A 27,461-nucleotide genomic window follows, 5' to 3' on the forward strand; every position below is an offset into this window, starting at 1 on the left:
GCACTAGGGGGTTTGGCTGGCACTATTCGGGCTATACAAATCCCTCTCTTCACCCCGCTGACCGACATGGCTAGGCCAGCGAAGTCTGTCATAGAGACGGGCCAACAACACAATCAGCTGCGTCCTGGAGGCAGGATGGGGTGGGGGCAGGGAGGGGCACCAGCCACTGAGACGGGAAGCCAATGGAGGGCAAGAGGCCAGCAATGACCCTGCTTCCAGCACAGAGAACTATGTGGGCAGCTGGCACAGGCTCCTGAGGGGGCTCAGAGCCTGGCACAGCCCCCTCCAACCCAGGGTCTGGGCCTGACTGCACAGCCGCCTTACACATTGTGAGCATCTCTCAGAGAAAGCAGGTAGCTCTGCTGCGGGGGCACATCTCCCTCCTGAGCACCACGCAGAAACAGAGGCCTGCTCGAGGCAGGGAGCTTGGCAAACTCTGCTGAGGCTGTGGCATCATTACATAATTGGTCGGCGAGACAAGGCCCACTGCCGCCCAATGCAGCAGGCACAGCCCATCCCCTCTGTGGCACTCACTAAGGGCTGTCCACACAGGGGTGTTGCACTGGTTTAATCCAGGGCATGAAACCCTTGTATGAATGCTCTTATTCTGGTTTAAACCAGACTTTTGTCCGTTTTGGTTCACTTGAGTGGGGACAGGTTCAGGCTACATGGAAATGAGCCGCTCGGGAAGAGAGTGTCCACGGCGGGGTCTGCATCACTTTAACAACACCACCTTCGCAACCAGTTCAAATGAATCCGGCGCATCCTTCCTGTGTGGTCACAGCCCAAGGAACATGAACCTCATGCAAGTGACACCTGCAGCTACTGGGAGGCCTGCATGTTACCTCCAGTAGGGGCCCCATTCTCCCAGCGAGCTCGAGAGCACAGAGCCTTGGGGAGGAGGAGGGAGTGGAAGAACCAAGCTCTGGCTGACGCTGGTTGCCCAGTCTCTTTGGCTAAGGGGACTGACCCAGTGAGCCCCAGTGCCCACAGGGTTCCAGAGCTTAGATATTAGCATGAGCTGGCTCAGCTGGCAGAGTCAGCAGCTCTCAGGAGCCTCCTAGCAACAAGGACACTATAGAGCTGCTGCCAGGGGACTGCAGCGAAATGTCAGCCTGGACAATAAGCCCCTGAATAACGTGATCTGGAAAGGGAACAGTCCTACCGCTCCTGGGCCTGCTCACCCACCATGGGGGGAAACCAGCAACAGGATTAAAGCAAATAAACAGTGACAGTTTTCAGGAGTGAGAGCAGCTAGAGATAAAGGAGTGAGGTCAGAGCCCCCTGGGCAAGCTGGAGAGCCTGCAGCGTGCCAGAGTTCAAGGCTATGAAATAGCTCGACCAGTCAGCCAATTCACTTGCACCTTCCAAAATATTCTCCTCCAACCCCAGACTAAATCCAAGACATGTCAGACCAGGAGGAGGGTCTGGGGGTTTGAGGAGTGACAGCAAGCTCCCTTCTCCGCCCCATCTCTCAAACTGGCTGAGAGTCATGACCATGACTGGCCAGCGAACACCCAGCTCTTAGCATGGGAAAAGGTGCCCATGCCAGGGGCCAGTTCAGAAGACTGTGTAGCAGCCTGGCAAATGGGGGCTTGCTGACAACACAGAATGATCTATTCTATGGTAATCAAGGCTGAGAGATTTAACCTAGGAAATGGGACATGGCAGCAGATGGAATCAACACAGACAGGTGGAACGCAACACACAGCGGGGCCACATCAAGTACTCACACACAGCTGGGTGGGGAGTTAGTGGTAATCTCTCGAGCTAGGCCTAGGAATCAACATGGGCAGTGACGACATCTGCTCAGCGCCCAGCAGCAGCCAGGAGAGAGAAGAAGAAGTTAGGTCGGAGCAGGGGCAGGCAGGAAATAACACAAGAAGGATGTCAGGTGCACAGGAGACACCTCTGTATTCACTCGCCTACCCACCTTACCAGAGGAGCGGGCCAGACAAGGAGACAGGCGGCCGGAGCAGCCGCGAGAGGAAGCAACACAGATCAGGGCCCTTTCATTTTGGAGAGGAGAAAAGCAAGAGGCACAGACAGGCCCCAGCCCGCAGTCACAGAGGCCTACAGCCCCCATCTCTGAGGTGTGCTTAGGACCATGGCCCCTCTCACAGGGACACGCAGCCCCCCTCTCTGGGGTGTCCCAGCACCTCCGTCCCTGTCACAGGGGCACACAGCCCCCCTCTCTGCAGTGTCCCCACCACCCCGTCCCCTTTCACAGGGACACGCAGCCCCCCTCTCTGGGGTGTCCTCACCACCTCCTGCCTTGTCACAGGGGCACACAGTCCCCCTCTCTGGGATGTCCCTTAGTCCTTATTCCCTGGAAGGAGCCCGTGTGCGCATCTGTCTCAGGGTGTTCCCAGGTGCCCTACTCAGCTTTGCTTGCTGCGCTCATCCACTTGGTGACACTGTCTCGGTTCCTGGCCAGCGGTGCCATCAGCACACAGAGGGCCTCCCACTCTCTGCGTAGCCACCTCTCTCTCCACCTTGCCCTTCTCCACTTCCTCTTGAGTGAAGGCAATTTGAACAGGGCCTGGCAGCAACCCTACCCTCCCTCATGCGAGCATGCCCCATATCCTCCTGGTGTCACCACTAGGAGCCCCAGCTTCCTCATTAGTCAGCTTCTCAGTGCAGCCACGTGTCTAAACTTGTAGGCATCTCACAGCCCTGCCACAGAGCCAATGGGGCCAGAGCCTCCGCAGCCCCGGCAGCCACTTGCTGGTGGGTCACACCTCTCGTCTTCCTTCCGCTCATGGCACAGTCCTCAGGCACCTCTGCTCTCTTTCAGGAGAGCTCACGCTCAAGCCCCTCTGGGAGGTCTGGCCCCACTAGGGGCACTTGGGAACCCTAACCCTTAACGCCACAGGCTGACCCAGCACTCCTCCCCTCATTCCTTCACGCCTGTCTCCTTCACTCCTCCTGTCTCCACGAATTCTTCTCTTGCTGAGTCTATCGCACTCTCTTTCTATTACCCCCAGCTCTTTGGGGAGCTCATTCTCTTTCCACCCGTTCAAACCCTCGCCTGGTACCTTCAGGTTTCTTCCCTTCCTCATCTTGCAGGCTCAGCATTTGGTTCTCCCTTGGGGGCTGCAGCTCAGGTGGGCTGGTGTTATTTATTGTCCTTTGTAGCAGAAGCTCTGTACCATGAAAACACAATGTAATACTGGAAAACGAACTCTCCTGAGAAGGCCACTTAGAGGCTTTCATTGCCTAAGGACCAGGTGGCACATGAAGTAAAAAGGCTAACGTTCTGAATGAATCAAAGGAAAGGATTCTCTGTTAACCTACGGAATTCACTGCAGCAGGACATTTGAGGGAAACCACTTAAGAAAAACCTGCCACTTAAAAGAGCAGCACACACGATGGCCCTAGCAAGAAGAACAGGGAAAGTGGGCCCCATTACCAAGTCCCTGAAAGATTATAGCCATTCCATATCCACTCTCTGCAAGATGGAGATTGGACTGGAACTTTACAAGAGGATTCTCCAGCTTCAGGGCAGAAGGTGGAGCTCAGCCAGGCTCAGAGAGGAATTTGCTTCCAACGGGTAACACTGTGGACACAACACATAGCATGATGGGCATTTCATGTTTTACATCAGACCAGTGATCTGCTTAGGAATGACGGTGCCTCTGTTTCTATTGCAGGTGGGAGGGAGCTATGTGGGGGAAGGGGGAGGGAGATCATGAGGAGGAAATCCAGAGTAAGGGGGATGGGGAGCCGGCGGGGGGAGCTGTGAGAGTGCAGGAGGCAAAAGGGTTTTGCTGAACGAACATCAAGCTCCTCCTTGGGCCCAGTTCTACAAACGCTTAGTCCCAGTCACGGCCCAGCTGGCTCCAATGTGGCCGTGTGGGAAAATTACTGCAGGATCAGGCCCTCTCTAGATATTTTGATTGCACCCACCGCCATGGTCTCTCTCTAGCGCCGGGAGAAAACAGCCCAGCAGAAGCGACCGAATGTCCCTGCCTAGGGGTGGTGCAAAATCATTTATCCTGGAAGCATTCTCATGCGTGACCTACGCCCGAGGAGAAGCTACTGGGCCAGGTGGGAGCAGGAGGAGAAAAGGGGCTAACGGCAGCAACACCCACTGCTGGTGGGACTCACCAGAGCCGCGAGGGTTAAACATATGCCCCCACCCCCCTCCTGCAGTCTTCCACCCAGCACTGCAGGCAGCAGGACGGAGAGATCAGAAGTGTGCCGTGTCAGCCTGGCAGAGATGCTCCCCTCTGACCAGGTGCTGAGCAGCCCTGCTCCACATGGCTGTTATGCCCAGGGCTCTGCACATCACCCAGATGGTTTCCCCAATGACAGCTCCATGGTGGTGCCAGCTGACACCAGAGGAGGCATCACTGCTGGGAGAGGTAGCGATGGAACCCGGACGCCGCATTGCCCCCACTCAGGTACCACTGGCGAAGGAGGGCTGACTCAGAGCCTGTCCAGCTGAGGAATGGCGAGAGCCGCCCGCTCAGCTACACCATGTCCAATGCCAATAGATCCTTTTGGACTCCAGTGGAAGGGCCCAGCCTGGCTTTCCCCAAACTTCACCCCAAGGAATAGACATATGACATGTGACCTGAACTCTGACCTCCCGCTAACAGACCTGATTCATCCCTGGGCTTTGGGCCTCCCTCACATGCACTCTGATGGCTCCACAGCATTCATGTGCCCAAATAACCAAAGCCTGGAGAACGAGACGATGACAGCGGCACAATTTGTCCTCCACCAGACCCCCCCAGTGGCTCTGGGGTTCATTCCACAGCTCGGAAGAACACTGGCTTCAAACAGGTGGAACAGGCCAGCCCTATTCCTCCTGCTTGGCGTGACATTACTGTGAGCTCTGAGCCATGACAAACAGACCATGACTAAGGCTGCCAAACTGCTTTGACTTCTTGCCCTAATTGCCTTCGAGTCACCCCTGCCATGGCCTGTGATTAGCCCCTTGGGATTCAGATTACACACACCTGTACCGGAATGCGCTCAGTGATGTCTCTGAACAAAGGCCAAGACGTGGCCCCTCCTTACCTGCCCATACTCCCGCTCGATGGCAGATCTCTGCTTGCTGTAGGACCTGCAGGGAGAGCACATGGTGGTAAGTGGCAGCATGCACATGGCTCAGGACATGCGCAGAGCCCCTCACCCTTCATCTGTCAGCACGGCTTCGTTGCAGCTCCCCATGCACCCTGCACGGCATCTGGGACACCACATCCGTTTGTCCCGGGGATTGCCTGCATCAGAGCTAGTAAAAGGGCATGGAGCCTTTCGCCTCCACGGCGCCCATCCCAACATACTCCAGCTGAGCAGCAAATGGAAGCTGTTCCCACGGGACGGCTGCTCAATGGCCCACAGGTGGAACAAGCGGCTGAGACTTAGGTCAGTCCCTGATTAGTACATATCCTCACCATGTAAAGCATGATCACAACCAACACCAGCCAGCACAGGCACAAAAGAAATTGGCCCACATTGGGGTGGGACGCAGGGGACACAAATGGGCCCCGCAGATGACACACCATGTCCGGTGGGCCAGCAGAAGTGTATTGCCACTGCCTACACCTTATAGGGCTGAGGGTTCTGTCTGTCTCCAGCCTTGGCAGTCAGTGACCTCTTAGTAGCTGCTAAATGCATTTTAAATTACTGTCTCTGTAATATATCCCCACTACTGCTGTCCCCCAGCCTGCATTCCCATGGGTCTCTTCTGGCACCATCACCAGGAGCTGCTGGTGAACAGCACAGGGCACAGGCTGCCCAGAGGGTTCCTGCTTCTCAGCTTCATTTGTCTCCTTCCTCCACCGTGAAGAAGGAAAAAGACTCCACCTAGCTCATTGCCCAAATGAGGGATGTCCCAGGGGGAGGGGTACAGCCTGACGGAGTTTGCAGGTCTCAGCCAGAAGGATCAGCCTGGGGGGCTGACAGCAAGGCACAAGGCGCAGGATAGACACAGCCACTCTCTGCTAGTCCCTGATCCAAGGCAGCTTTGGCCTCCGGTACCTGATGTCCTCCAACAGCTCTGTCTCTCGCTGCTGCTTACTCTGCAGGCTGGACAGCTGCTCTATGAAGCGCGCTTTCACCTCCTGGGTCAATTTCACCTGCCAAGGAAGGAGTTCTCAGGTCAGGGCCCGGACCCGAGCTCTCCACCCCGGGCCTCCCTCCCTCTGCAGCATCAGCGCCCCCCCCCCACGATCGGCTCGCCGCTGTCCACACCACAGACCCTTCCCCCCGCCCGGGGCGGCCTGACTTGCAGACCCAGCAAAGCAGGAACCCAGGAATAGCCTGGGAAAGCAGGAGCTGAGCGGGCAGGGCGAGGGCCGAGCGCGGCCACTGCCCACCGCCTGGACCCACAGCCCGCCCCGGACACTGCCGGTCTGGGCACCGGGCTCCTCCGCTCCGCTCCGCGCCGCGCCCCAGCCGCGTCCTGACCCACCTTGCGGGGAGGCGGCTGCATCCTCCCCGGTGAGCTGCGCCGCGTCCTGCAGCCGCCGGGTTTGCGGGAGCCCGGAACTGCCGGGATCCGCCCCCGCCTGTCGGCTCCGCCCCGGGCTCCTCCCAGCTGCCGGGTGCTGCTCTACGGGCACGGCCCGCGCCGCCGGCCCGCGGCGTGGGGAGGGCAGTGATCTCAGGCGGAGACTGGCCACGGACCGGCAGGGAGAGGCGTTGGGCTGGGCAGGGCACAGAGGGAGCCCTGGGCACAGCTGGGCAGGGAGGGGGCGCTGGGCTGGGCACAGAGGGAGCCCTGGGCACAGATGGGCAGGGAGGGGGCATTGGGCTGGGCACAGATGGGCAGGGATGGGGCACTGGGCTGGGCACAGAGGGAGCCCTGGGCACAGACGGGCAGGGAGGGGGCATTGGGCTGGGCACAGATGGGCAGGGATGGGGCACTGGGCTGGGCACAGAGGGAGCCCTGGGCACAGACAGGCAGGGAGGGAGTGCTGGGTTGGGCACAGAGGAAGCCCTGGGCACAGATGGGCAGGGAGGGGGCATTGGGCTGGGCACAGATGGGCAGGGATGGGGCGCTGGGCTGGGCACAGAGGGAGCCCTGGGCACAGACGGGCAGGGAGGGGGCATTGGGCTGGGCACAGATGGGCAGGGATGGGGCGCTGGGCTGGGCACACGAGGGAGCCCTGGGCACAGACCGGCAGGGAGGGAGTGCTGGGTTGGGCACAGAGGAAGCCCTGGGCACAGATGGGCAGGGAGGGGGCATTGGGCTGGGCACAGATGGGCAGGGATGGGGCGCTGGGCTGGGCACAGAGGGAGCCCTGGGCACAGACGGGCAGGGAGGGGGCATTGGGCTGGGCACAGATGGGCAGGGATGGGGCGCTGGGCTGGGCACAGAGGGAGCCCTGGGCACAGACGGGCAGGGAGGGGGCGCTGGGCTGGGCACAGATGGGCAGGGATGGGGCGCTGGGCTGGGCACAGAGGGAGCCCTGGGCACAGCTGGGCAGGGAGGGGGCGCTGGGCTGGGCACAGAGGGAGCCCTGGGCACAGCTGGGCAGGGAGGGGGCGCTGGGCTGGGCACAGAGGGAGCCCTGGGCACAGATGGGCAGGGAGGGGGCATTGGGCTGGGCACAGATGGGCAGGGATGGGGCGCTGGGCTGGGCACAGAGGGAGCCCTGGGCACAGACGGGCAGGGAGGGGGCGCTGGGCTGGGCACAGATGGGCAGGGATGGGGCGCTGGGCTGGGCACAGAGGGAGCCCTGGGCACAGCTGGGCAGGGAGGGGGCGCTGGGCTGGGCACAGAGGGAGCCCTGGGCACAGCTGGGCAGGGAGGGGGCGCTGGGCTGGGCACAGAGGGAGCCCTGGGCACAGATGGGCAGGGAGGGGGCATTGGGCTGGGCACAGATGGGCAGGGATGGGGCGCTGGGCTGGGCACAGAGGGAGCCCTGGGCACAGACAGGCAGGGAGGGAGTGCTGGGTTGGGCACAGAGGAAGCCCTGGGCACAGATGGGCAGGGAGGGGGCATTGGGCTGGGCACAGATGGGCAGGGATGGGGCGCTGGGCTGGGCACAGAGGGAGCCCTGGCCACAGACGGGCAGGGAGGGAGCACTGGGCTGGGCACGGAGCTCTGGGCACAGACCAGCAGGGAGGGGTCATTGGGCTTGGCACAGAGGGAGCTCTGCGCACAGACCAGAAGGGAGGGGGCACTGGCCTGGGCACAGAGGGAGCCCTGGGCACAGACCGGCAGGGAGGGGGTGTCAGCCAGGGATGAGCACCCTGGAAATATTGCTTGGTGTTACTGTTACACCTGTGTCTGTTGGTTGCACCAACCTCTGCCTGGGGCCCTGTGCCCTTGTCTCTACTCTCCCAGTTGCAGTTCTCAGTGCCAAGGCAGCCCCGGGTCTCTCTGGGGCAGCTGCATGCCCAGTGTCCATGCAAGGTGCTCACAGCCAGCCTTGCCCTGGACTCATGGCCACAACCACCACCTGGTGCTTCCTGTGGGAGCCTCACTCCTGCCTCAGCCAGCCTCAGCCTGGATGTTCTCTCTCCATCTCATCCAGCTGGATCCCCCACACCAAGGGCTCAGAGGACCAACTGGTGGGACAGGTCTCTGCCTGGTTGGGGGGATCTCATCTGGAAAATGTACAGTAGGGGCCCCCAGCAATGCTTCCCACCCCATCAAAGCTAGTTGGGCTACAACAGCTGCTTGCCTGGAGCTAGAGCTCTGTCCCAGTTATGCCCCTCACCCTGCCCTGGCCCAGAGGTGGGCACAGTGTGGGACTCGCACATACCTGAGTCCTGCGGGAGCTGGGCCCTTGGGGTGACTGGCTCTGGCTCTCTTCTGATGCCTGTGATAGTCCATAGGAAAGTGAGGGTTGGCACATCTGTGCCAATGCAGTTATGGGGGAGAAGCAGCATGACCAGCACAGAGGACATCCCTCCAATTGCAGGACGGGTAAGAGCTGTGGCCTTAGCTCCTGATGTGGTTCCAATTCCTAGGAGATTCCTTGGGCTGGGAGTCTGGACAGAGCCGGAGGACTGGGTTCAGCAGTAGTGCTGCAGTATGTAAGGACCTGGCTGGCCAGGTAGCCAGCACAACTGTCCCCTGCACCCCAGGCTCGGTGGTTATCCTGGCCAGCCTTAAAGGACTGAACAGCAGCTCTGGCCTTTCCAAAGCTGGTACACTCACAAGAAGCATGAGCAATGTCTTTCCTTGGGGGAGGGGCTCAAAGGCCCCTGGGGGGAGGGGAGATTGGGGGCAAGTGAGTCGGGTGGGGGGGTGCTGGAACAGTGCTGTGGTGTGGAGGGGGCCCCCTGGAAAAGGCTGAGATTATCACCTGATAAACTGTTGCCATTTGGTGTCAGGGATCCAGGCCAATCCTGCACTTGCATCCATCATGCACTACCTGCAAAGCTGTGTCTTTCCTTACTTTCCCTTGCCCTCTTCCTGCTCTGCCATCCCCTTCTTCCCCTTCCCCTCTGCCTCCAGCTCCCTCTCTCTGTCTCATACCTTCCTATCTGAGGCATTGCCACCCATGTGTTCCCTCCTCGATTAGCCTCATTTGCCGTGACTCGTTAATATTGCCCGATCCACCATTCCCCTTCCCTTTGCTCCACCTTCTCTCCACAAGGAGCTTCCCTGCACCCGGGGACCTGACTGGGGATGGGGCTGAGGGTGCTTCATGGGACAGGGACAGCCTGGGGTTTGGCCCACAGGAGCCAGGCTGGAGAAGAGATGTGTGGTACATAGAGACACCCAGATAAACCCTGGAGCGGAGTAGAGCAGATCAGGGTGAATAACTGAGGTTTTGGATTGGTGGCAATTCTGAAATATAGAAGAAAAACACTGGGTTCAGGTCCAGCCAAATCTGAACTGCTTTGTGATTGTTAATGAATCGAAAAAGCCATTTTTGGTCTGTTCCAGAGCGGGGATGTCCTGGGGTGGCACTGGGCATGTGGAGCTATTGCTTAGCCTGGCCCTGGGGGAGAGGGCTGGGGAACAGGGCAGTTCTCAGTCCTGGGACTGAAACATTCCAAGCCCGCAAGCTGGGGGAGCTTTGGGGGACCTGTCACTGAGGGATGTCCGGGGCTGGAAGGCTCCTCGCCAGCTTTGAAGAGTAGCTGTGGCTCACTCGCCCCATGCAGCACCCATGGCCCAAGCGCTGTCCCTGCACCGTACACAGTTACAAGGCCTGGGGCCCCTTGCTGAGTGGGCAGTGTCAGCCCCTAGCACTGTGCCCTCACCTGCCGCTCCAGCGTAATCTGGCCCGTGGTTCTGAGCTACACAGGTCAGTGACTAGTAGTGAGTATTAGTTAAATCCCCAGGGACGGGCATTTGCTCAGTCCTACATTTTCTGCTGTTACTTTAAACCAATCCATGGATCAGTGCTGCTCTCCCCACTGTGCTCTAGTGACTTGCCCACTATGACTTTTCAGCGCTCAGGCTCTTCTCACCTAAACAAGGTCAGAACTTTATAGCTGGGCAAATCCCTCTTCTGACTCCTAGCCCAGAAACACAGCCTGACTTATCTCAATTCATCTGAGACTAGCCAGTCTCCCTGCAGGGGCAGGTTTCGGCTGGTTCTCTGGCTGGGCCAACAGGGATTTGCAGCTCTAGCATGGGAACGTTAACCATGCAACGTTTTGCAACGTTAACCATGATGATCACACTCAGCATGTCAGCTGACGTGCTAGGCCCCAATCCTGTAACCAGATCCAGGGGGGCAAGCCCAATGGGTCTCTCATGGACACAGGTAGGGCTCCCAGCTCTGAGGTGCAAAATATAGGCCACTTGGGCTGATCCTGAGCCCATAACACTGGCCAGCTGGCAGTGGGCACTGAGCACCCGTCCAGCTTTCCTGGGACAGGAACCTCAAAAAATGGATGCTCCTAAGAAAACTTGGACAGGTGGCAGCTCTACTGTGGTTGTCCTGCTGCACAGATATGACCAAGCGACTGGGGCCTGAGTGAGTTTATTGGTGGTTTAAATGACAGAGGCTGGGCCCCCCTGTTCCAGGCCCATTCTTAATCTCACCCCAGGCCCAGCCTGACCTCCAGGAAAAGGTGTCATGGGGCCTCACTGCTTCTGATGCATCCAGTGAAGTGAGCTGTAGCTCACGAAAGCTTATGCTCAAATAAATTTGTTAGTCTCTAAGGTGCCACAAGTACTCCTTTTCTTTTTGCGAATACAGACTAACACGGCTGCTACTCTGAAACTGCTTCTGAGCTCTGCCATGTTCTCCACCCCAGGTCAGTTCTCTGAAGCGTGGCACAAGCTCTGATGTTGCTAGGCCTGGCTCCTGCAATGTCCCTGCGGTGCCCTGTTCCACCAGCCCAGCTCTTCGGAACATTCTGAAAATAGAATTGGTTGAATAATGCAGAAAAGTCCTGAATTATTTATTCACCGAATAACAATATTATTCACCATCTCCATTATTCAGTCAGCTGCACAGGGCTGGAGCCCGGCTCAGGGCTTTTTGCTGTTCAGAAGGCGCCACACTGCAGGAATGCTGAACTGCCCAGTCTGCCCCAGTCTTGCTGGGAGGTGGCGGGATTTCTGCTTTCTTTGCTGGTGCTTTATTGGTGTAAGGTGGCTGCAGGTGAGAGAGGTCCTGGGCAACAGCGCAGCACAACCTGGGCTGTTAGTTATGGCTTGGAATAAGGGGGTGAGATAGAAGCCATAGGGCACGGTCACCCTGCTGCCCTTTCTCTAGGGGACCCATAAAGGGTGCACAGGGAGTTGGGCCAGTGGATCCTTCTTCCTTTTTCCCATTGCTCGTTCCCCCTGCCCCCAGTATCTCATTGCAGGAAGCTGCATGGTTGGCTGACCAGGGAAGGATGGGGGGTAGAAGGGAGTCATGGCCAAGTTTCCCAAAGTGCTCAGCTCCCAGAGAAGGATGAGAGTGGCAGGGGCTGCTGGGGGTTGTGCTGCCTTGTCAGCCTGCTGCTAAGGAAGTGCCTGCACTGGCCAGCTCGCAAGAAAGCTAAAGGCAGCAGGGGGTCAGGGGGAAGCTGGACAGCAGACCAGGAAGCTGCATGTAGAGGTGGGTTGTAGCAGCTGCAAGATTCACACTTGGTGCTGCAGCTTGGCCCTGCTCTATTGGGTCCTCTCCATGCATCATTGGTACGTCCAGCAATGGGGCAAGTGGGGATGAGTTGATCCATCCCTGCACCATGGTGCTTGGGGGGGGGATGCAGGAGGGGAGTTCCCCTTGCAGTAGCTGCTGCAGCTAAAGCAATGATGGATGCTCCCACACCGTTGCAGTGGCCTGAGTGAGCGGCAGCTGGCTCAGTGCAAGCCTCAGCGAGAGCTGGATGTCTTAGCAAGCAGCCACAGCATTTCTGGGAGCCTGCAGCACACTGTCCTACCCCACCATGCATCCGATCCCTGCCCATCCTAGTCATTCCACGATTCACAGCTCTCTGGGAATCACCCATCTGTCACTGTGTCGCTGGACCTTACAGTGTGTGCACCCTGTGGAAAAGTCCTCCTGGGTGTAAAGGAGAACGAGGAGTCTCCAGAGGCTTCCCCTTGGAAAAGGACCCCGTTCTCTATGAAATGCTCCAGATGTCTAGAGTAATTTCTACAGGCCCCTATTAAACGGCTAGAGAACCCAGTAGTTTAATCCTTATTCCAGCCTGTTGGTCTGTCCCACAAGGGCATGGGGTGGGGAGAAGTCTTTGGCCAGCCAAAGAATTGCTTGTTCCTTTCAGCCCCAGTAACTGGTTGCTGGCCGTATATGTTTCCAAGGGACCTGGGCCAGATTTTTAAAGTTGCCGAGAGGCACTGGCTGGGACTTTCCAAAGTGCCTTGGTGCAGCTAAATACCGTTACAAATATGTTACACTGCTGAGCTGCGATGCTGCTGCTTAGGGCCCAGGACTGGCTCCCCAGGCTGACTACAGGGTGTCTTGCAACCTGCTGGCTGCCATGTGTGCCTATGGCATGTCTATGTCTCTGGCTCTCCCTGGCAGGTGTAGGCATTTGAAAATCCGGACCCCCTGTCTGGTTGCCATTACGCTGTCCCGGCTGTATGCCCCCAGAGACATGCTGTGGCTGGGAGCATTTCAGGCCTCCTCTGTCAGCTCCTCAGGTGTGAGCACCTGCCCTGGGCGTTCAAACGCAGAATCACAGAGACCCCGGCCTGCAAGGAAAGAGGAAGAGAAAGTGACAGAAAAGGAAGCAGAGAGGGAGTTGTCTAGAGCCTGTGCCATCTGTAGGACTCTCCCCTCAGGGGCCACTCCCTCATCCAGCACTCTACAGAGCCTGACAATGCACCACGCATGTGCTGCACTCGCTGCCCCGGTTCAGAGGAAATCAAACCCACCTGGGCTGCAAACATGATGTCCCTGAAGTCTGGGCCATACTCTGCAGCTCTCTGCACTTCACTTCTGCTCACCTGCACCTCGCTTGGCTGGGCTGAGCAATGCCCCACAGGTAAGCACCCTGCAAGGCTCCTTTGCTCCACCTGGTAAAGAGGTTTTCCCCTCCCACCCCCCCCCCCACTTCAAGCCATCCCAATGCCCAGGGGGAGTCTCCCCTCTTGGGCTCACTGCAGCAGGGGCAAGGAGCGACTACGGGGGGGACTCCTCAGCACTGGCTGGGTAGAATTGGACACGCTGCTTATAAGCTGCATAAGGCAAGTGGGTTCTTCCTTCTCTCTGCCTAGGTATCGAGCTGCCTGGTGGGTGAGGCTAGGGCCCCACAGGCCATCGGGATGAATGCATTGCCACGGCTTCCTGTTTGGTGCAAGGATTTCTTGTTCCCAGAGGCCTCGGCTGGACACCCTGTCTGATGGGTGAGATCCTGGCTGTGAATCCCATGACCTGGCTGGGGAAATTCCCACCCATAGCCCAGGGCTTGTGCATTGGGACCGAGCCCTCCTGTCCCCACTCTAACCGGTTGGCCCAGCCGCTGTTTGTTGTCAGGATGTCAGGGCCGGTGGGCTCTGTTATCACCAAGGACTGCTATTGTGAGGTGGTGAAGCAGGGATGTGCCTGCCCATTTGGAGCTGGGAGCATTTGGGGCAGGCTGTTTGTTCATCTCAGAGCAGTGGCTCTCAACCTTTCCAGACAACTGCACCCCTTTCAATCTGATTTGTCTTGTGTACCCCAAGCTTTACCTCACTTAAAAACTACTTGCTTATAAAATCAGACATAAAAATGCAAAAGTGACTCAGCTCACTGTTACTGAACAACTTTCTCATTTTTACCATATAATTATAAAATAAATCAATTGGGATATAAATATTGTCCTTACATTTCAGTGTACAGTATATAGAGCAGTATAAATAAATCATAGTCTGTATGAAATTTTAGTTTGTACTGACTTCACTAGTGCTTTTTCTGCAGCCTGTTGTAAAACTAGGCAAATATCTAGATGAATTGATGTACGCCCTGGAAGATCTCTGCATACCCCCAGAAGTGCACATACCACTGTTTTAGAGACAGTCAGACTGAGACTCCACTGGGGTTGGGGGAGGCGGGATGGGGGCCATGAACTTCTTTCTTCTCAGCTGGTAGACTTTCCAAATGAAAAAGCCATGGACTTGTGGGTTGGGCTCCCTTCCTTCACCTTGGCTAGGTAGAAATAACACCAAATGCCCCTGCTGGCCTGCAATGCTCCCTGCCTGGTCCGAGAGCCAAGGGGCAGGCTTGAGCGCAGGCTACAGGAAATCCATCCAGCTGGGTCTGAAACATGACCGAGGAACATTGCAGGCTGCTGTTTGGCTCCTACATCCATCTGCAGGCACCTAAAGGAATGGTTTGATTTTCAAAGGTGCTGAGCTCTCACTGGAGTCAATAGGAGCTGCTGGGGATTCGCTGCTTTTGAAAATCAGGCCATCTACTTAGGTACCTAAATATGTACCCAGGAGCCTGACCTTAGGCCACCCATGTTGACAGTCTTATCTGAAAGTTTTTGGTTTCCCCTGGTGCTTTATGCCCTCCTGTCTGCAACTCTGGTGAGCTCTTGACCTCCCTCCCTGGGAACTGCCCCTGCCCCACGCGCCTGAATTCCTGGGTTCAGCTGCTCGGTGCACTCGTAACATTCTCCCTGCTGTGGACGATGGCAGGGCTGGATGCACAGTGCTTCACAGACATAAATGGGGTTGGTGCACTAGGCCCACGGTACCATATTCAGGAAGAGCGTTGCGGGTATCACAACCACAGCAGGTCGATGGATGGCCTCGCTGCATGACTACATCCTGGATGCGGCAGTGTCCAAAGCTCTCGGCCACTCGGCCAGCTGTCATAGAATCCAATGGCTGTAAAGGAGGCTGGGGAGGACGGCTCAGTTTTATGGAGCACAGCATGAGCAGCACTGTGCTCATGTGCATATCTTACAATGCTGTGCATTCTTTATGCCCGTGCCAAAGGGGATGTTACAAATCGATACATTAAGCTCAGCTGCGTGGACCAACTACTTGGCTCCACACAGCGGAGTGTAATGCATTGACTTGTAACATCCTCTCTGGCACGGACATAAAGAATGCACAAATGCATTAACCATCCAACTTGCAACCTCTGCTAGACACCCAGTCAGCACTAATGCTTGCACCCTGGCAAACCTCTCTGTGTTTAGCAAGAGCAAACAGAGACCACAATCCCAACTGCTGTCTGCTGCTGCTTGCCAAGTCTCTCTTTCTCCTGAGCCCTGCAACCCTGCTGGGGCTGCAATCACCCTTGTGCATGAGGGGAGCTGCAGGCACCTCCCAGCTCTGCAGATTGCTCTCTCGGTTGACTCAAGCACCATGGGAAATGTGGCTGTATCTCTGATGTCGCTATATCTGCCTCCCCGGGGCTGTCGGCTCAGCCCAGGTCCCCCTTTCCAGTGGGGTGGTTGGAGATGGCTTTCCTTGCTGTGTCAGCCCAGATAACACTCTGGTTGCACCTTGGCTTGGCAATCAGTGAATTGTGTGTTCAGTTCCTCTTTCCTCAGTTCCTTGTCTGCTGTTCCCCTGGACGTTTCCCATCACTCAGGCTGCTACCAGTGCAGTCCGCTGAGGTATTCCACCCGGCTAGTGCAGCTCCTTGCCAAGCTCTAAGCAGCTGTGGCCAGGCTGCTGACTCAGGCTTTCCGCTGGGCTGTGAAGCTGAGTTCATGTGCTCCAACAGCCAGCCTTTGCTCAGACTCAGCACGAGTGAGTTGGGTGCCATTATCAGTTTTCACTTGCAGCACTGGCCAGCTGGGGTTGTGTAGGTGTCTGCGAGAGGATCCAGCTCCCAAAAGCCTAGCCATCAGCTCTTACTGAGTAGTCTGGCCATTTTGCTACAGTTCAGGCCATTCTCACTTGGTCCAAGCTTGGGTTGCCATGTCACATGTTATACATGGCTCCTTCGCTTGGCCTTTCACAAGGGCTCCAATTTTCAGTCCCCCTCTGGCCAGAATGGCGCCTCTCAAGAGTTGCGGACACTCGTGTGTGCAACTCAGTCGCTAGCAGGGATCCCTGCTGAAGTCTCAGGCCTCAGAACTCTGCATATGCTGGATCTTGGCCCTTTGGGTGTGGCCCCATGCTATACACACATTTCCTCCCCATTCCTACCACTGTCAGCGCCAGGAGCTTTCTCATCAAGCCATCCTGCTGGAGCAGTTGCTTCAGGGCCATGGGGCCTCATTTTGGCACTGATGCTATTGAATCTGCGTCAGGTGTGGCTTTGACACACAGGAATTCAGCAGAGCGACTTTGCTCAGGTTCTGCACTGAAGGTTGCTAAGGCAGGAGTTCGGGCCCATCCTGTAGGGCACTTCTAGGCTGTGTGGTGCAGCAGCAGCAATGAAGTGTTAGGCTGATGGCAGGTGTTGAGTCTTTGCTGTCTGCACAACATTAAGAAAGAGGAAGCCACATGAGCACTGCTGGTGACTGGTTTTAGTAACCACATGCAAAGCAGGCCTAGTTATATATATGTGCACTATTGCCCTGTTAAGATCTGGTGGCTTCTGCAATTGAGGACTGGAAGACTCACTGTCCAATGCCCGTCCATTACACAAGGTGTTCTGAAGATATTTTCCAGAAGGGGATGGTTCAAATTGACACTGACCACATCTTGGATATGGCTGAATCTCTCACATTCTGCCACTTATCACAGATGGGGTCAGGTTCCCAGAGCAGTGTGCTGTGTGGGAAACCCAGCCTCTAGACTCCTGTGTGTTTTAAGCCTCCTGAGTCTGAACAGTGTCCAGGCACTGCCCCAGGCTTGGGGTCCCTCTAGAGTGACCAGATGAAACGGACAAAATATTGGGACACATGGGGGAAGCAAAAAAAAAAAAAGCAGCCAGAGCATCGGGACGTCTGGTCACCCTAGGTCCCTCAGCATACTCAGGGTGCACACCATCGATCTAGCACCCCCTCCTGAGAGCTGGAGCCTACATGGTGCCCCTGAACTAGTACTGGCCCTTGGACTCATCTTGGAGCATAAACACACATGCTCTCCCAGAACTTCAGTGAAAGTGTGAACCTTTTGGGTTACGGTTAACTATCTCAGGGGTAGCACGGAACACACAGAAACTTTGCACAGAGCTCCATAACACTGGTGCTCTTTACTAAATCACACACAAGAAATACACAGATTAGGGTTGTTGATTAATCACAGTTAACTCACGCGTTTAACTCAAAAAAATTCATCACGATAAAAAAAATTAATTGCGATTAATTGCAATTTTAATCGCACTGTTAATCAATAGAATACCAATTGAAATGTATTAAATATTTTGGATGCTTTTCTATATTTTCAAATATACTGATTTCAGTTACAACACAAAATACAAAGTATACACGACTCATTTTATATTATTATTTTTGATTACAAATATTTGGACTATAAAAATGATAAACAAAAGAAAGTATTTTTTCAGTTCACCTCATATAAGTACTGTAGTGCAATCTCTTTACCATGAAAATACAACTTACAAATGTAGACTTTTTTTTTATTACATTACTGCACTCAAAAACAAATCAATGCAAAACTTTAGCGCCTACAAGTCCACTCAGTCCTACTTCTTGTTCAGCCACTTGATAAGACAAACAAGTTTGTTTACATTTACAGGAGATAATGCTGTCCACTTCTTATTTACAATGTCACCGGAAAGTGAGAACAGGTGTTCGCGTGGGACTTTTGTAGCTGGCATTGCAAGGTATTTACGTGCCAGATATGCTAAACATTTGTATGTCCCTTCATGCTTCAGCCACCATTCCAGGGGACACGCTTCCATGCTGATGATGCTCATTAAAAAAATAATGCGTTAATTAAATTTGTGACCGAACTGTTTGGGGGAGAATTGTATGTCTGCAGCTCTGTTTTACCCACATTCTGCATATATTTCATGTTATAGTAGTCTCAGATTACTCAGCACATGTTGTTCATTTTAAGAACACTTTTGCTGCAGATTTGACAAAACGCAAAGCAGGTACCAATGTGAGATTTCTAAAGACAGCTATAGCACTCAACCGAAGGTTTAAAAATCTGAAGTGCCTTCCAAAAATCTGAGAGGGATGAGGTGTGGAGCATGCTTTCAGAAGTCTTAAAAGATCAACTCTCTGATGTGAAAACTACATAACCCAAACTTTCTACTGATGGCATCTGACTCAGATTATGAAAATGAACACTCATCGGTCCGCATTGCTTTGGATCGTTATCGAGCAGAACTCGTCATCAGCATGGACGCATGTCCTCTGGAATGATGAATGAAGCACGAAGGGACATATGAATCTTTATCACATCTGGTATGTAAATATCTTGGGACACTGGCTGCAACAGTGCGAACGCTTGTTCTCACTTTCAAGGGACATTGTGAACAAGAAGCAGGCAGCATTATCTCCTGCAAATGTAAACAAACTTGTTTGTCTGAGCACTTGAACAAGAAATAGGACTGAGTGGACTTGTAGGTTCTAAAGTTTTACATTGTTTTATTTTTGAATGCAGTTATTTTTTACAAAGAATTCTACATTTTTAAGTTCAACTTTCATGATAAAGAGATTGCATTACAGTACTTGTATTAGGTGAATTGAAAATACTATTTCTTCTGTTTTTTATAGTGCAAATATTTGTAATCAAAAGTAAATATAAAGTGAGCACTGTACACTTTGTAGTCTGTATTGTAATTGAAACCAGTCTATTTAAAAATGTAGAAAACATCCAAAATATTTAAATAAATGGTATTCTATTATTGTTTAATCGCACAATTAATCGCTATTAATTTTTTAAATCATTTGACAGCACTGACACAGATCCATACAAAATAAACCCTACCTGCATTTCCCCCCATTCAGCTCCTTGGGAAGCGATCGTCAGGTAGATGGGTCCCACCACCACATCCAGCTTCCCTCATCTTAAACTGGTGAAAAATGAGCACAGAGAGAGAGACACACACACACCAGCTTCTGCCCTTCTAGTCCTGCAGTCACCATCAGGTGACTTTGTTGCCAGACAACCGCACCCCTGACAGACCAGTTCTCCAAGGTAATATCCAGCCTTTTGTCCAAGGGGCTTCCTTTTACAATGGAGGCCCATCAAGATTTAATGCCCCTCTGCTGTCCTAGGAGGAGGTGACACCAGATCATAAAGGATACACAGAGCCCAGGGGGCATTCCTGATTAAGTTGTACAGGTTGATTTCCAAAATCACTGCAACACTACAGCAAGTAGAGTAGGTCAACATGGTTTTGAACAAAAAAATCCTGGCTGGATTTTATTGGAACTCCAAAAGACCAGGTCCATTTGGCTAGAAGTTTTCTGTGGAAAAATGATGCCACTGTCCAGAGAAAACATTTGAGTATTTTGTGTTTCATGTTGATGTTTGGAAACTGAAAAACAACAACAAAAATGGTTTCCAATTTGGTTTGAGTATTTTGGGGACTTCCATTGGTAAAAGGGGTGTTTGCCAGAGTTGTGCCCAGTTCCTGCTCCTGTGCATCTCAGTGATTTGTCATTTCTGCGTTGGCATCAGGACTGGGTGGTGAGTACTTGTCTCTGTTTGATAGCTTTGTTATGTGCTTTGCAAACCAAGACACTGTCTGGGAATGGCACACGGTGGTGGGCAAACTGGCAGAGGTTGCTGTCAATCTTCAGCTCCCCCTTATGGCAAAACCAGGCAACACAGCAACTCTGCCTCATTTTCCCTATTCCTTTGATGTACCAATTGCCATCTAGCCTGCTTGTTTGAGTCTTTGATGTCACCTCAGCCCTTTGGCTAGGTTGTTGCTAGTCCTTTCCTCTTTTGGGATGGTAAAGAGTCCACAATGTCAGGAGGCCAGATGCCCTAGATGAGGGGCTCACAGTCCCTGGCCTCTTTGGGCATGGCTTGCTTTTTCAAGGCTTTAACAACCCAGGTGTAAGGGCCTGGGACGTAGGCAATCTGGCCTAGCAGTCACAGCTGGGGTGGTGACCACACATCAAGGATGGCATTGAGGCAGCAGTCAGCAAGCAGGGACTGGATTAATCACTACAGCCATGATCCATAGGCAAGTGCCAGGTTCAGGTAGGGGTGGAGAGCTGAGGTTGCCAGGCTGGGGTCAGATACAGCGATCAGGAAGCCAGGCGCAGTCTGGAGTTACAACTGACCAGAAGTCTGTATTTCTATCCAGACAACTTCCTGGCCCACCCTCCAGGCTTAAATAGTGAGCATGGGCCAATCAGAAACCTGCAGGGTGCTATCACTCTGGATCCTTTGGGCAGTACTTCCTGTGGTGCCTAATCTTCCTGTTTCAGAGTAGCAGCCGTGTTAGTCTGTATTTGCAAAAAAGAAAAGGAGGACTTGTGGCACCTTAGAGACTAACAAATTTATAAAAAGAAAAGGAGGACTTGTGGCACCTTAGAGACTAACAAATTTATAAAAAGAAAAGGAGTACTTGTGGCACCTTAGAGACTAACAAATTTATTAGAGCATAAGCTTTCGTGAGCTACAGCTCACTTCATCGGATGCATTTGGTGGAAAAAACAGAGGAGAGATTTATAGATTGTGTGTATATAAATCTCTCCTCTGTTTTTTCCACCAAATGCATCTGATGAAGTGAGCTGTAGCTCACGAAAGCTTATGCTCTAATAAATTTGTTAGTCTCTAAGGTGCCACAAGTACTCCTTTTCTTTTTGCGAATACAGACTAACACGGCTGCTACTCTGTAACAAATTTATATGAGCATAAGCTTTTGTGAACTACAGCTCACTTCATCGGATGCATTTGGTGGAAAATACAGTGGGAGATTTATATACACACACAGAGAACATGAAACAATGGGTTTTCCTTACACACTGTAAGGAGAGTGATCACTTAAGATGAGCTATTACCAGCAGGAAGGAGGGGGGGAAGGAGGAAAACCTTTTGTGGTGATAATCAAGGTGGGCCATTTCCAGCAGTTAACAAGAACGTCTGAGGAACAGTAGGGGGTGGAGTGGGGGGAGAAATAACATGGGGAAATAGTTTTACTTTATGTAATGACCCATCCACTTCTTCCTGTGGCACTCTGCATGGCCTCCTGGTAGTGACGTGGAAACGTCAGCCAGTCCAATCTCGGTCTCCTGCCCTACTTCCTTGCAAATGGATGAACTATTTTGGCTACAACTTTCCCCCCAAAGTTCTGCCTGAGGCAGGCACCCTGCGTGGACAATTTCAGCCCAAGTGGATAAGTAAAGCTGTAGGGAACTGAAAACAGGGCCCTGTAACAGGAAGTGCTAGGCCACCTTAGTAACATGTGGTACTACCAGCCCAGTTCACTCTGTGAAAAGTCCACTGCTATTTTCCTATGTACATTTCCCCTTAACTTCACCCCATTGCTCCTAGTCGGACCCCCCTTCTGCCTGCTCTGCCCTTGGTGTGCTCCCACTCAGATCCCTGCAACTGGGGAGTGCGGCCCTGCTTAGCCATTGCTTCTTCGCCACGCTAGGCTTTCTTCTTTCTTTACCAGGGAGGGCTGAGCTGCGTTGCACATACCCTGGGTGAGGGGTAGGGGCAGAAGGCATGCTGCTGTAATACATGTCAAACTCCGATAGTGGGCTCTGTGGGCACGGGATTCTTGCTCAGTCCTGCTAGAACGAACACCTGCAATCAGAGCAGCAAGAGATTCAGGGTCTATCTGGAGCAGGGCTCAGATGGAATTGTCTCAAACACAGTTTAATGTGCGACTCAGTAGTCTACTACCATGAGCCCTGTGGTTAAAGTGCTCTGCTCCCAGCTGTCAAGGACTACCACACAGAATACCAACAAACTGCAGCTAATTTCCTGTAACAGCGTCTGCCTGGTACTTTGAACCAAGCTTTAGTTAAGCATTAGCTGCTCTCGAACCTTTAAAGCATAAACTCCCCGCAGACACCTGTAACACATAGCAGAGCACCAGGCTCCTCCTCAGAACAGGGCTGAGACTAACTGCCCCTGGACCAGAGCAACCCCAGCCACCACAGCACACCCCTGGTGCATCTGCCACTTTGCAGTGTGTCCAGGCTGCTGCTGCTGGCAGCATCCTTTGATCTAGGAGATTTTCAACTGAGTCCTTTGGCTTCTCCCCACTGCTCTGGCAGCTCTCAACAGGCTGGGCCCAGGAGAAGAGCTATCAGAGGTTCAGGTCCTTCCTTCTTTTTTGAATATGGTTCCTGACACCTAATCTGGAGCCTCACCAGCCCAGCCCTGGGGATGGAGGCCGTGCTGGGCCAGTCCACCTGGACTGACCTGATGCCAGGAGTCATTGGAGGAAGCCCTGGCCCTGCCATCCCCTGCCTGCAACTGGCTTCTCGCTCCAGGGATGGCTGGGGGGAGGTGATGGATTCTTTGGGGCTCAGTGTACAGGGATCAGCTCACCAGGATGGGAGGGCTCTGGGTGGGGGCGGATAGGGAGGACAGCAGGGGCTATCAGTCCTGGTCACTTCTTACACATCCACCCCGGGGCTCCAATGACAGCCTCTGGGAGCCTGGGATTTAAAGGCAGGGCCATGTGCTCACAGTGGCTGTACAGCAGGGCTCATGGCTGGGCCTGGAGAGCACATCCATGCCACTCGTTCCTCCCCCGCCTGGGCCACAAGCAGGAGTAGGATGCTCTGTGGCTCTGCCATGGCTGCCCTGCACAGTGCCCCCTGCAGGAGGCAACTATAACAAAGACTGGGCCCAGCGTGTCCTCTGGGGAGTGCCCCCAAGATGGGGCATTGCCTGGGTCTGCCCTCCAAACACCCCAGCCTGCTCCCAAATGGGGTCCTCCTGGTTTAGTCCACGGGGCCCACCTCTACAGCGGCTCCCTTCTTGCCCTGCGCTCCCAGCATTCTGTGTGCTTCTGGCTTCACCGGCATGGGCAAGACTGGGGAGACCCCGCGGCCAGGAGCCAAGAGCAGGGGCTGAGCCCTGACAGCATCTCCCTCCCTACCCCTCCCATGCCTTGGGGCTGTGTGCCATCCCTGCCCCCCGTATACACCACCTTCCCCTGCCTCCCCCCTCATAGCCCACTGCTTCTCTGCCATCTCCTTAGGGGGTGCTCCTGTCCCATTTCACGCTGACCCCATCTCCCCCCACCTCTCCCTCACCATGTGCTGTGATGTGCTTGTCCTAGTGCTGATTCCTCTTTCCTGGCCCCCACACCTGCTCTCCCTGCTCCCCCCAACCTGACTGCGCCAGCCTCTGCACCATGCAGGCCATGCAGACCATGCAGACACGCCCTCTTCACCACCCGCTTGCCTACCTCAGCTCCGCCCTGGCTGCCTGGCCCTGCTCCTATTCCAAGTCCACCTCAGCCGCTCCCTCTGGTTCCCCCACACCGAGCGCCCCTCCCCCAAATGCTTATCCTGCTTTCAGAGTGGCAGGGTGACACTGGCAACTCATCAGGGTAGGCACCCGGCCTGGTAATGCAACCCTGCTCCTCAGCTGGAGCAAGAGCTATCCCCTACCCCCAACAAACATCTGCCCCCCAAGAAGTTGCCCCCTCCCTCCCCATTGAGCTGCCAAGGGGAGAGGGGTGTGATCAGTGTGGTACACTACCGGTCCTTGGTATCTCTTTGGCCAGGGCTGGGCGATGGGTCTGGGGTGGCTCCTGCTGGGCTACATTGGGGATAATCCCAGGGATGAAAGGGCTCCAGGCAGAGCCCAGTCTGGTATTCCAGTGCCTGGGAATCCCGCTCAGTCCAGAGCCAAGGCAGGTGAGCTCAGATCTGTCAGTGGGAGAGCCGAACTCTGAGGCTACACAGAGCTCTTCCTCAGCTGGCAAAGGGGCTCAGTCCAGGGTAAGGCAACCCAGCTCCCTCACTTGGGGTGAAAAATCCACCCCCTTGAGCCTCGAGTGAACCGGACCTCCCCCCATGTGGACAGCACTCTGGGGACAGAATCCTTCCAGCGCCTGCCTGGTGTGGGATTATGGCAACACTGGGAGGACCCGCGCCAGTGGCTACACTGAAGCACTGAAGTGCAATAGCTGTGCCCCAGGAGCGGTTTGAAAGTAGATGTAGCCTTGGAGTGTCACAGCTGAACACAGGGTGGAGAGGTCATTAATGGGTATTGAAGGGCCCCTGCCAGGTGATGGGGCCTGCAAACACCTCTGGCTCCGGGTACCTTTCCCAGCCCTGAAGGAGAGCTGTGTGTGGCTCAAAGCTTGTCTCTCTTCCCATCAGCGGTTGGTCCAGTGAAAGCTGTTCCCTCCCCCACCTTGTCTCTCTAGCATCCTGGGACCCACCTAGCTACTGTTGCAAATCCCCATCCATAGTCACTGGGACCCAGCGTTGTGCTAGAACGCTGCCCTCTGGTGGCTACTTACAGCCATGGGAAGACTGGTCTGTGGCTTACACACAGGACTCAGATCCAGGACTCCTGGGTTTTTATCTTGCCTCTGCCTGTCTTCATGGCCTTGGGAGCCTTCTTGCCTTGGGTCCCCTTCAGCAGAATGGGGACACCCATGGGTCTGAGTTCCCCCTGCCTGCGCAGTGCCCCAAGCAGGGGCTGGGCAGAGTGTTGGTGATCTGCAGGTCTGGCATGGGGGGGCAGCAGGCTGTGCCCAGGCTCCTGGCCTGCAGACTGTAGGAACACCCTAACCCTTCTATCTTGGCCTTGCAGCACCCAGGCAAACCAAAGGCCGAGCCATGATCCGCATCTCAACCTGTGAGGAGGCCGGCAGGAACACCACGTTCTCCAGCTCCTGGCTGGAATCTCACCTCCGCAGCCCAGTGACCACGCTGCTCCTCCCTATGCTCTACTCCACGGTGCTGCTGATCGGGCTGCCAGCCAATGCCCTGGCTTTCTGGGTGTTGGCCACCAAGACCAAGAAATGCTCCTCCACCGTCTTCATGCTCAACCTGGCTGGTGCTGACCTGCTCTTCGCCCTCCTGCTGCCCTTCAAGATCTCCTACCATCTGCTGGGCAACAACTGGCTCTTTGGGGATTATGCATGCTGTGCCCTGGTCACCCTTTTCTATGGGAACATGTACGGCTCCATCCTCTTCCTCACCTGCATCAGCGTGGACCGCTACATCTCGCTGGTGCACCCCTTCCTGTGGAGGGGCTCCTCGCATGTCTGGCAGGCAGTGGGAGTCTGTGTGGGTGTCTGGCTGGCCGTGGGGCTGGGTTTGAGCCCGCTGCTGCGCTACTATCATTCCCAGCACGTCCCAGAGTTGAACATCACCACCTGCCACGACATCCTCGAGCTGGACACAGAGCGTGAGCTGGCCTACTACTTCCCTGCGCTGGTGGTGTTGGGCTTCGCCGCGCCCTTCATTCTCATCACCTTCTCCTACACCTGGGTGCTGGGGTGGCTGCTCCTCAAGAGGCGGCACTATGGCCACGTGGTACGCCTCCTGACCCTGGTGCTGCTGGTCTTCGCCCTGTGCTTCACGCCCAGCAATGTGCTCCTCTTCTTCCACTACCTGCAGCCCCAGCCCGAGTGGCACAACCGCACCTACACCTGGTACGTGCTGGCCCTGGCCGTCAGCGCCTTCAACAACTGCATCGACCCCTTCATCTACTTCTACGTCTCCCGAGACTTCCGGGCCCGGCTCTGGGCTAGGCCCTGCTGCTGGAGGGGGGATGACAAGTCCTCCTCAGGCAGGGCCTCTGAGAACCTTGTGCTGCCCCAGAGGTCCAGCGAGCAGTGCCAGCTCTAGGCCACAGCCATGGGGAGCCCTCAGGCAGTGGGAGGGGACTGGGAAGCTGCTTTCTGTTTCCACCACCACTGCCCATGGGGCAACCAGGCATTTGGATATGGATTGCTCCCCAGCTCTACCCCCAGTGCTTCCTTTATGGTTCAGGGCCCGCACCTAGCCCTGCCCCAGCTCTGGGTGAGCTGCACAGAGGGCACCTCCAGCCATGCCATGGGCGCTATCTCAGGAGAGGGAGACAGAGACCAGGAGCAGCACTGACACTCCCTTCCTCTGGGTCCTTGGCTGAGTCCCTTCCCCTTTAAGCGGTGCAGCCCTACCCTATGGGGCTTGGTATCTAACGCACGTCAGCCCATCAGTATCCTCAGGTTCTGCATGCTCCAGTGAGCTGGACTCGCCAGCTACAGTAGGGTCCCCGTGGCCTCTGGGGACACACACTGCAAACTGGTAGTGTTCTGGATATCCAGATGTGGCCAGGGTCAGGGGTGCCCATGGACACATGGGCCTCAGTTACAGAGTCTGGAACTCAGCTCCGCACTGGCTGCTCCCCCCCGTCAGGTGTCAATGTGCTGCCATGTTGTATTGACTGTGTGGAGCTGCGCTGAGATGCGGCCAGGGGCATGTGGTCAGCTTGGTGGAGGGGCTGCTGGCCCCAGTTCAGCCTGTTTGGAATCAAGGGGGTAAAATATTCACTGCTGCGATGCTCAGTAGTGGGGTCATGTTTGTGCTGTCATTAGGTTTCAGAATCCACCCCTATTCAGATGAGGAGGCAGTTCCTCCCACTGGGATCTGTTGTTTCAGGCTGGCTGCAGACTCAGGCAGGCTCCCTGCATCGGCAACACGAGGGTCATGGTTTTGAGGTAACTGCACCCTTGCAAACAGGAGGCTGAGATCCCAGTACAGGTGTCTGCAGTGTGGGCTCCGCTCCCAGCCGTGTCCATTAAACTAAAGGCAAAGTGATTTTACCCTCACTGTTTTCTGTGTCCTCGTGTGTCTCGTGTACAGTCCCCAGCTGGCACCTCTCCTCCCCCGAGTGAGCCTGGGATAGTGGGTGGGGGAGCTGTTCCTTGGGAGGCCATCCCTCCCTCACCGCAGGGTGCTCTCAGCTCAGCCCCAGTGTGACCCTGAGACTCCCGCAGGGCTGACCCACACCCACCCCTTGACACCAGCTCCATGCCAGTAACTCAGTGACCCACTGCAGCCTGGAGCACCCCCAGTGCTGGAGCACAAACCTCGCTGTGACCCTCCTCTCAGCTCTGGCCCTGGGCTCCTGATGGGACCCTCAACCCCCCAGATGTGCCCAGGGTCCCAGATGGGAGTGCACCCACTGGGGCTCCTGCCATGACCGCCATATCCCTGCTGCAGCTCTGAGGCCCCCGCTCTGCCCCTTTTCAACATCAGTGTCAGCCCCAGCCCTCTCCCTTCCCCCAGGGCTCCCTGCAGGATGAGCACTGTCCCATGATGTGGTTCCCAGTTCC

General features: G+C 55.1%; 2 protein-coding genes across 5 annotated transcripts in view; one reads left to right on the forward strand and one right to left on the reverse strand.

Annotated features, from left to right (window-relative positions):
* FCHSD1 (FCH and double SH3 domains 1) overlaps positions 1–6,554 on the reverse strand; it is a 28,411-nt gene extending 21,857 nt beyond the window's left edge. For 2 of the 3 annotated variants that reach the window (XM_038412706.2, XM_043491462.1), the window contains exons 1-3: positions 6,425–6,554; positions 5,992–6,089; positions 5,029–5,074 (exon numbers count right to left, since the gene is read on the reverse strand). In XM_038412706.2, coding sequence (XP_038268634.1) covers positions 5,029–5,074; positions 5,992–6,089; positions 6,425–6,445 — 165 coding nt within the window. In that variant the 5' untranslated portion in view covers positions 6,446–6,554. Of the gene's footprint in view, positions 1–3,038; positions 3,147–5,028; positions 5,075–5,991; positions 6,090–6,424 lie in introns of those variants that run through there. The other variant, XM_043491461.1, reaches the window with a different exon arrangement.
* A 6,640-nt stretch (positions 6,555–13,194) lies between these two features.
* LOC119860771 (proteinase-activated receptor 4-like) lies at positions 13,195–26,954 on the forward strand. Of its 2 annotated transcripts, XM_043491463.1 has the most exons (3): positions 13,214–13,371; positions 14,713–14,896; positions 24,947–26,954. In XM_043491463.1, the coding sequence occupies exon 3, from the start codon at positions 24,973–24,975 to the stop codon at positions 25,987–25,989; it is 1,017 nt and encodes a 338-aa protein (XP_043347398.1). In that variant the 5' UTR covers positions 13,214–13,371; positions 14,713–14,896; positions 24,947–24,972; the 3' UTR covers positions 25,990–26,954. The 2 variants fall into 2 exon arrangements, with proteins under 2 accessions (XP_038270809.1, XP_043347398.1); XM_038414881.2 differs by lacking the exon at positions 14,713–14,896 and having other exon boundaries at positions 13,195–13,371.
* Positions 26,955–27,461: the final 507 nt, after the last annotated feature.

The sequence above is a fragment of the Dermochelys coriacea genome, chromosome 8 (assembly GCF_009764565.3).
Source record: "Dermochelys coriacea isolate rDerCor1 chromosome 8, rDerCor1.pri.v4, whole genome shotgun sequence".
In the NCBI taxonomy this organism is placed as follows: Eukaryota; Metazoa; Chordata; order Testudines; family Dermochelyidae; genus Dermochelys; species Dermochelys coriacea.

Excerpts from the sequence above, each read along its gene's own strand:
- LOC119860771 (XM_038414881.2), top strand. The coding sequence starts at position 13,218 with ATGTGCTGCACTCGCTGCCCCGGTTCAGAGGAAATCAAACCCACCTGG. Across the intron at positions 13,372-24,946 it reads GGCTGAGCAATGCCCCACAG|CACCCAGGCAAACCAAAGGC; the intron begins GTAAGCACCCTG and ends TTGGCCTTGCAG.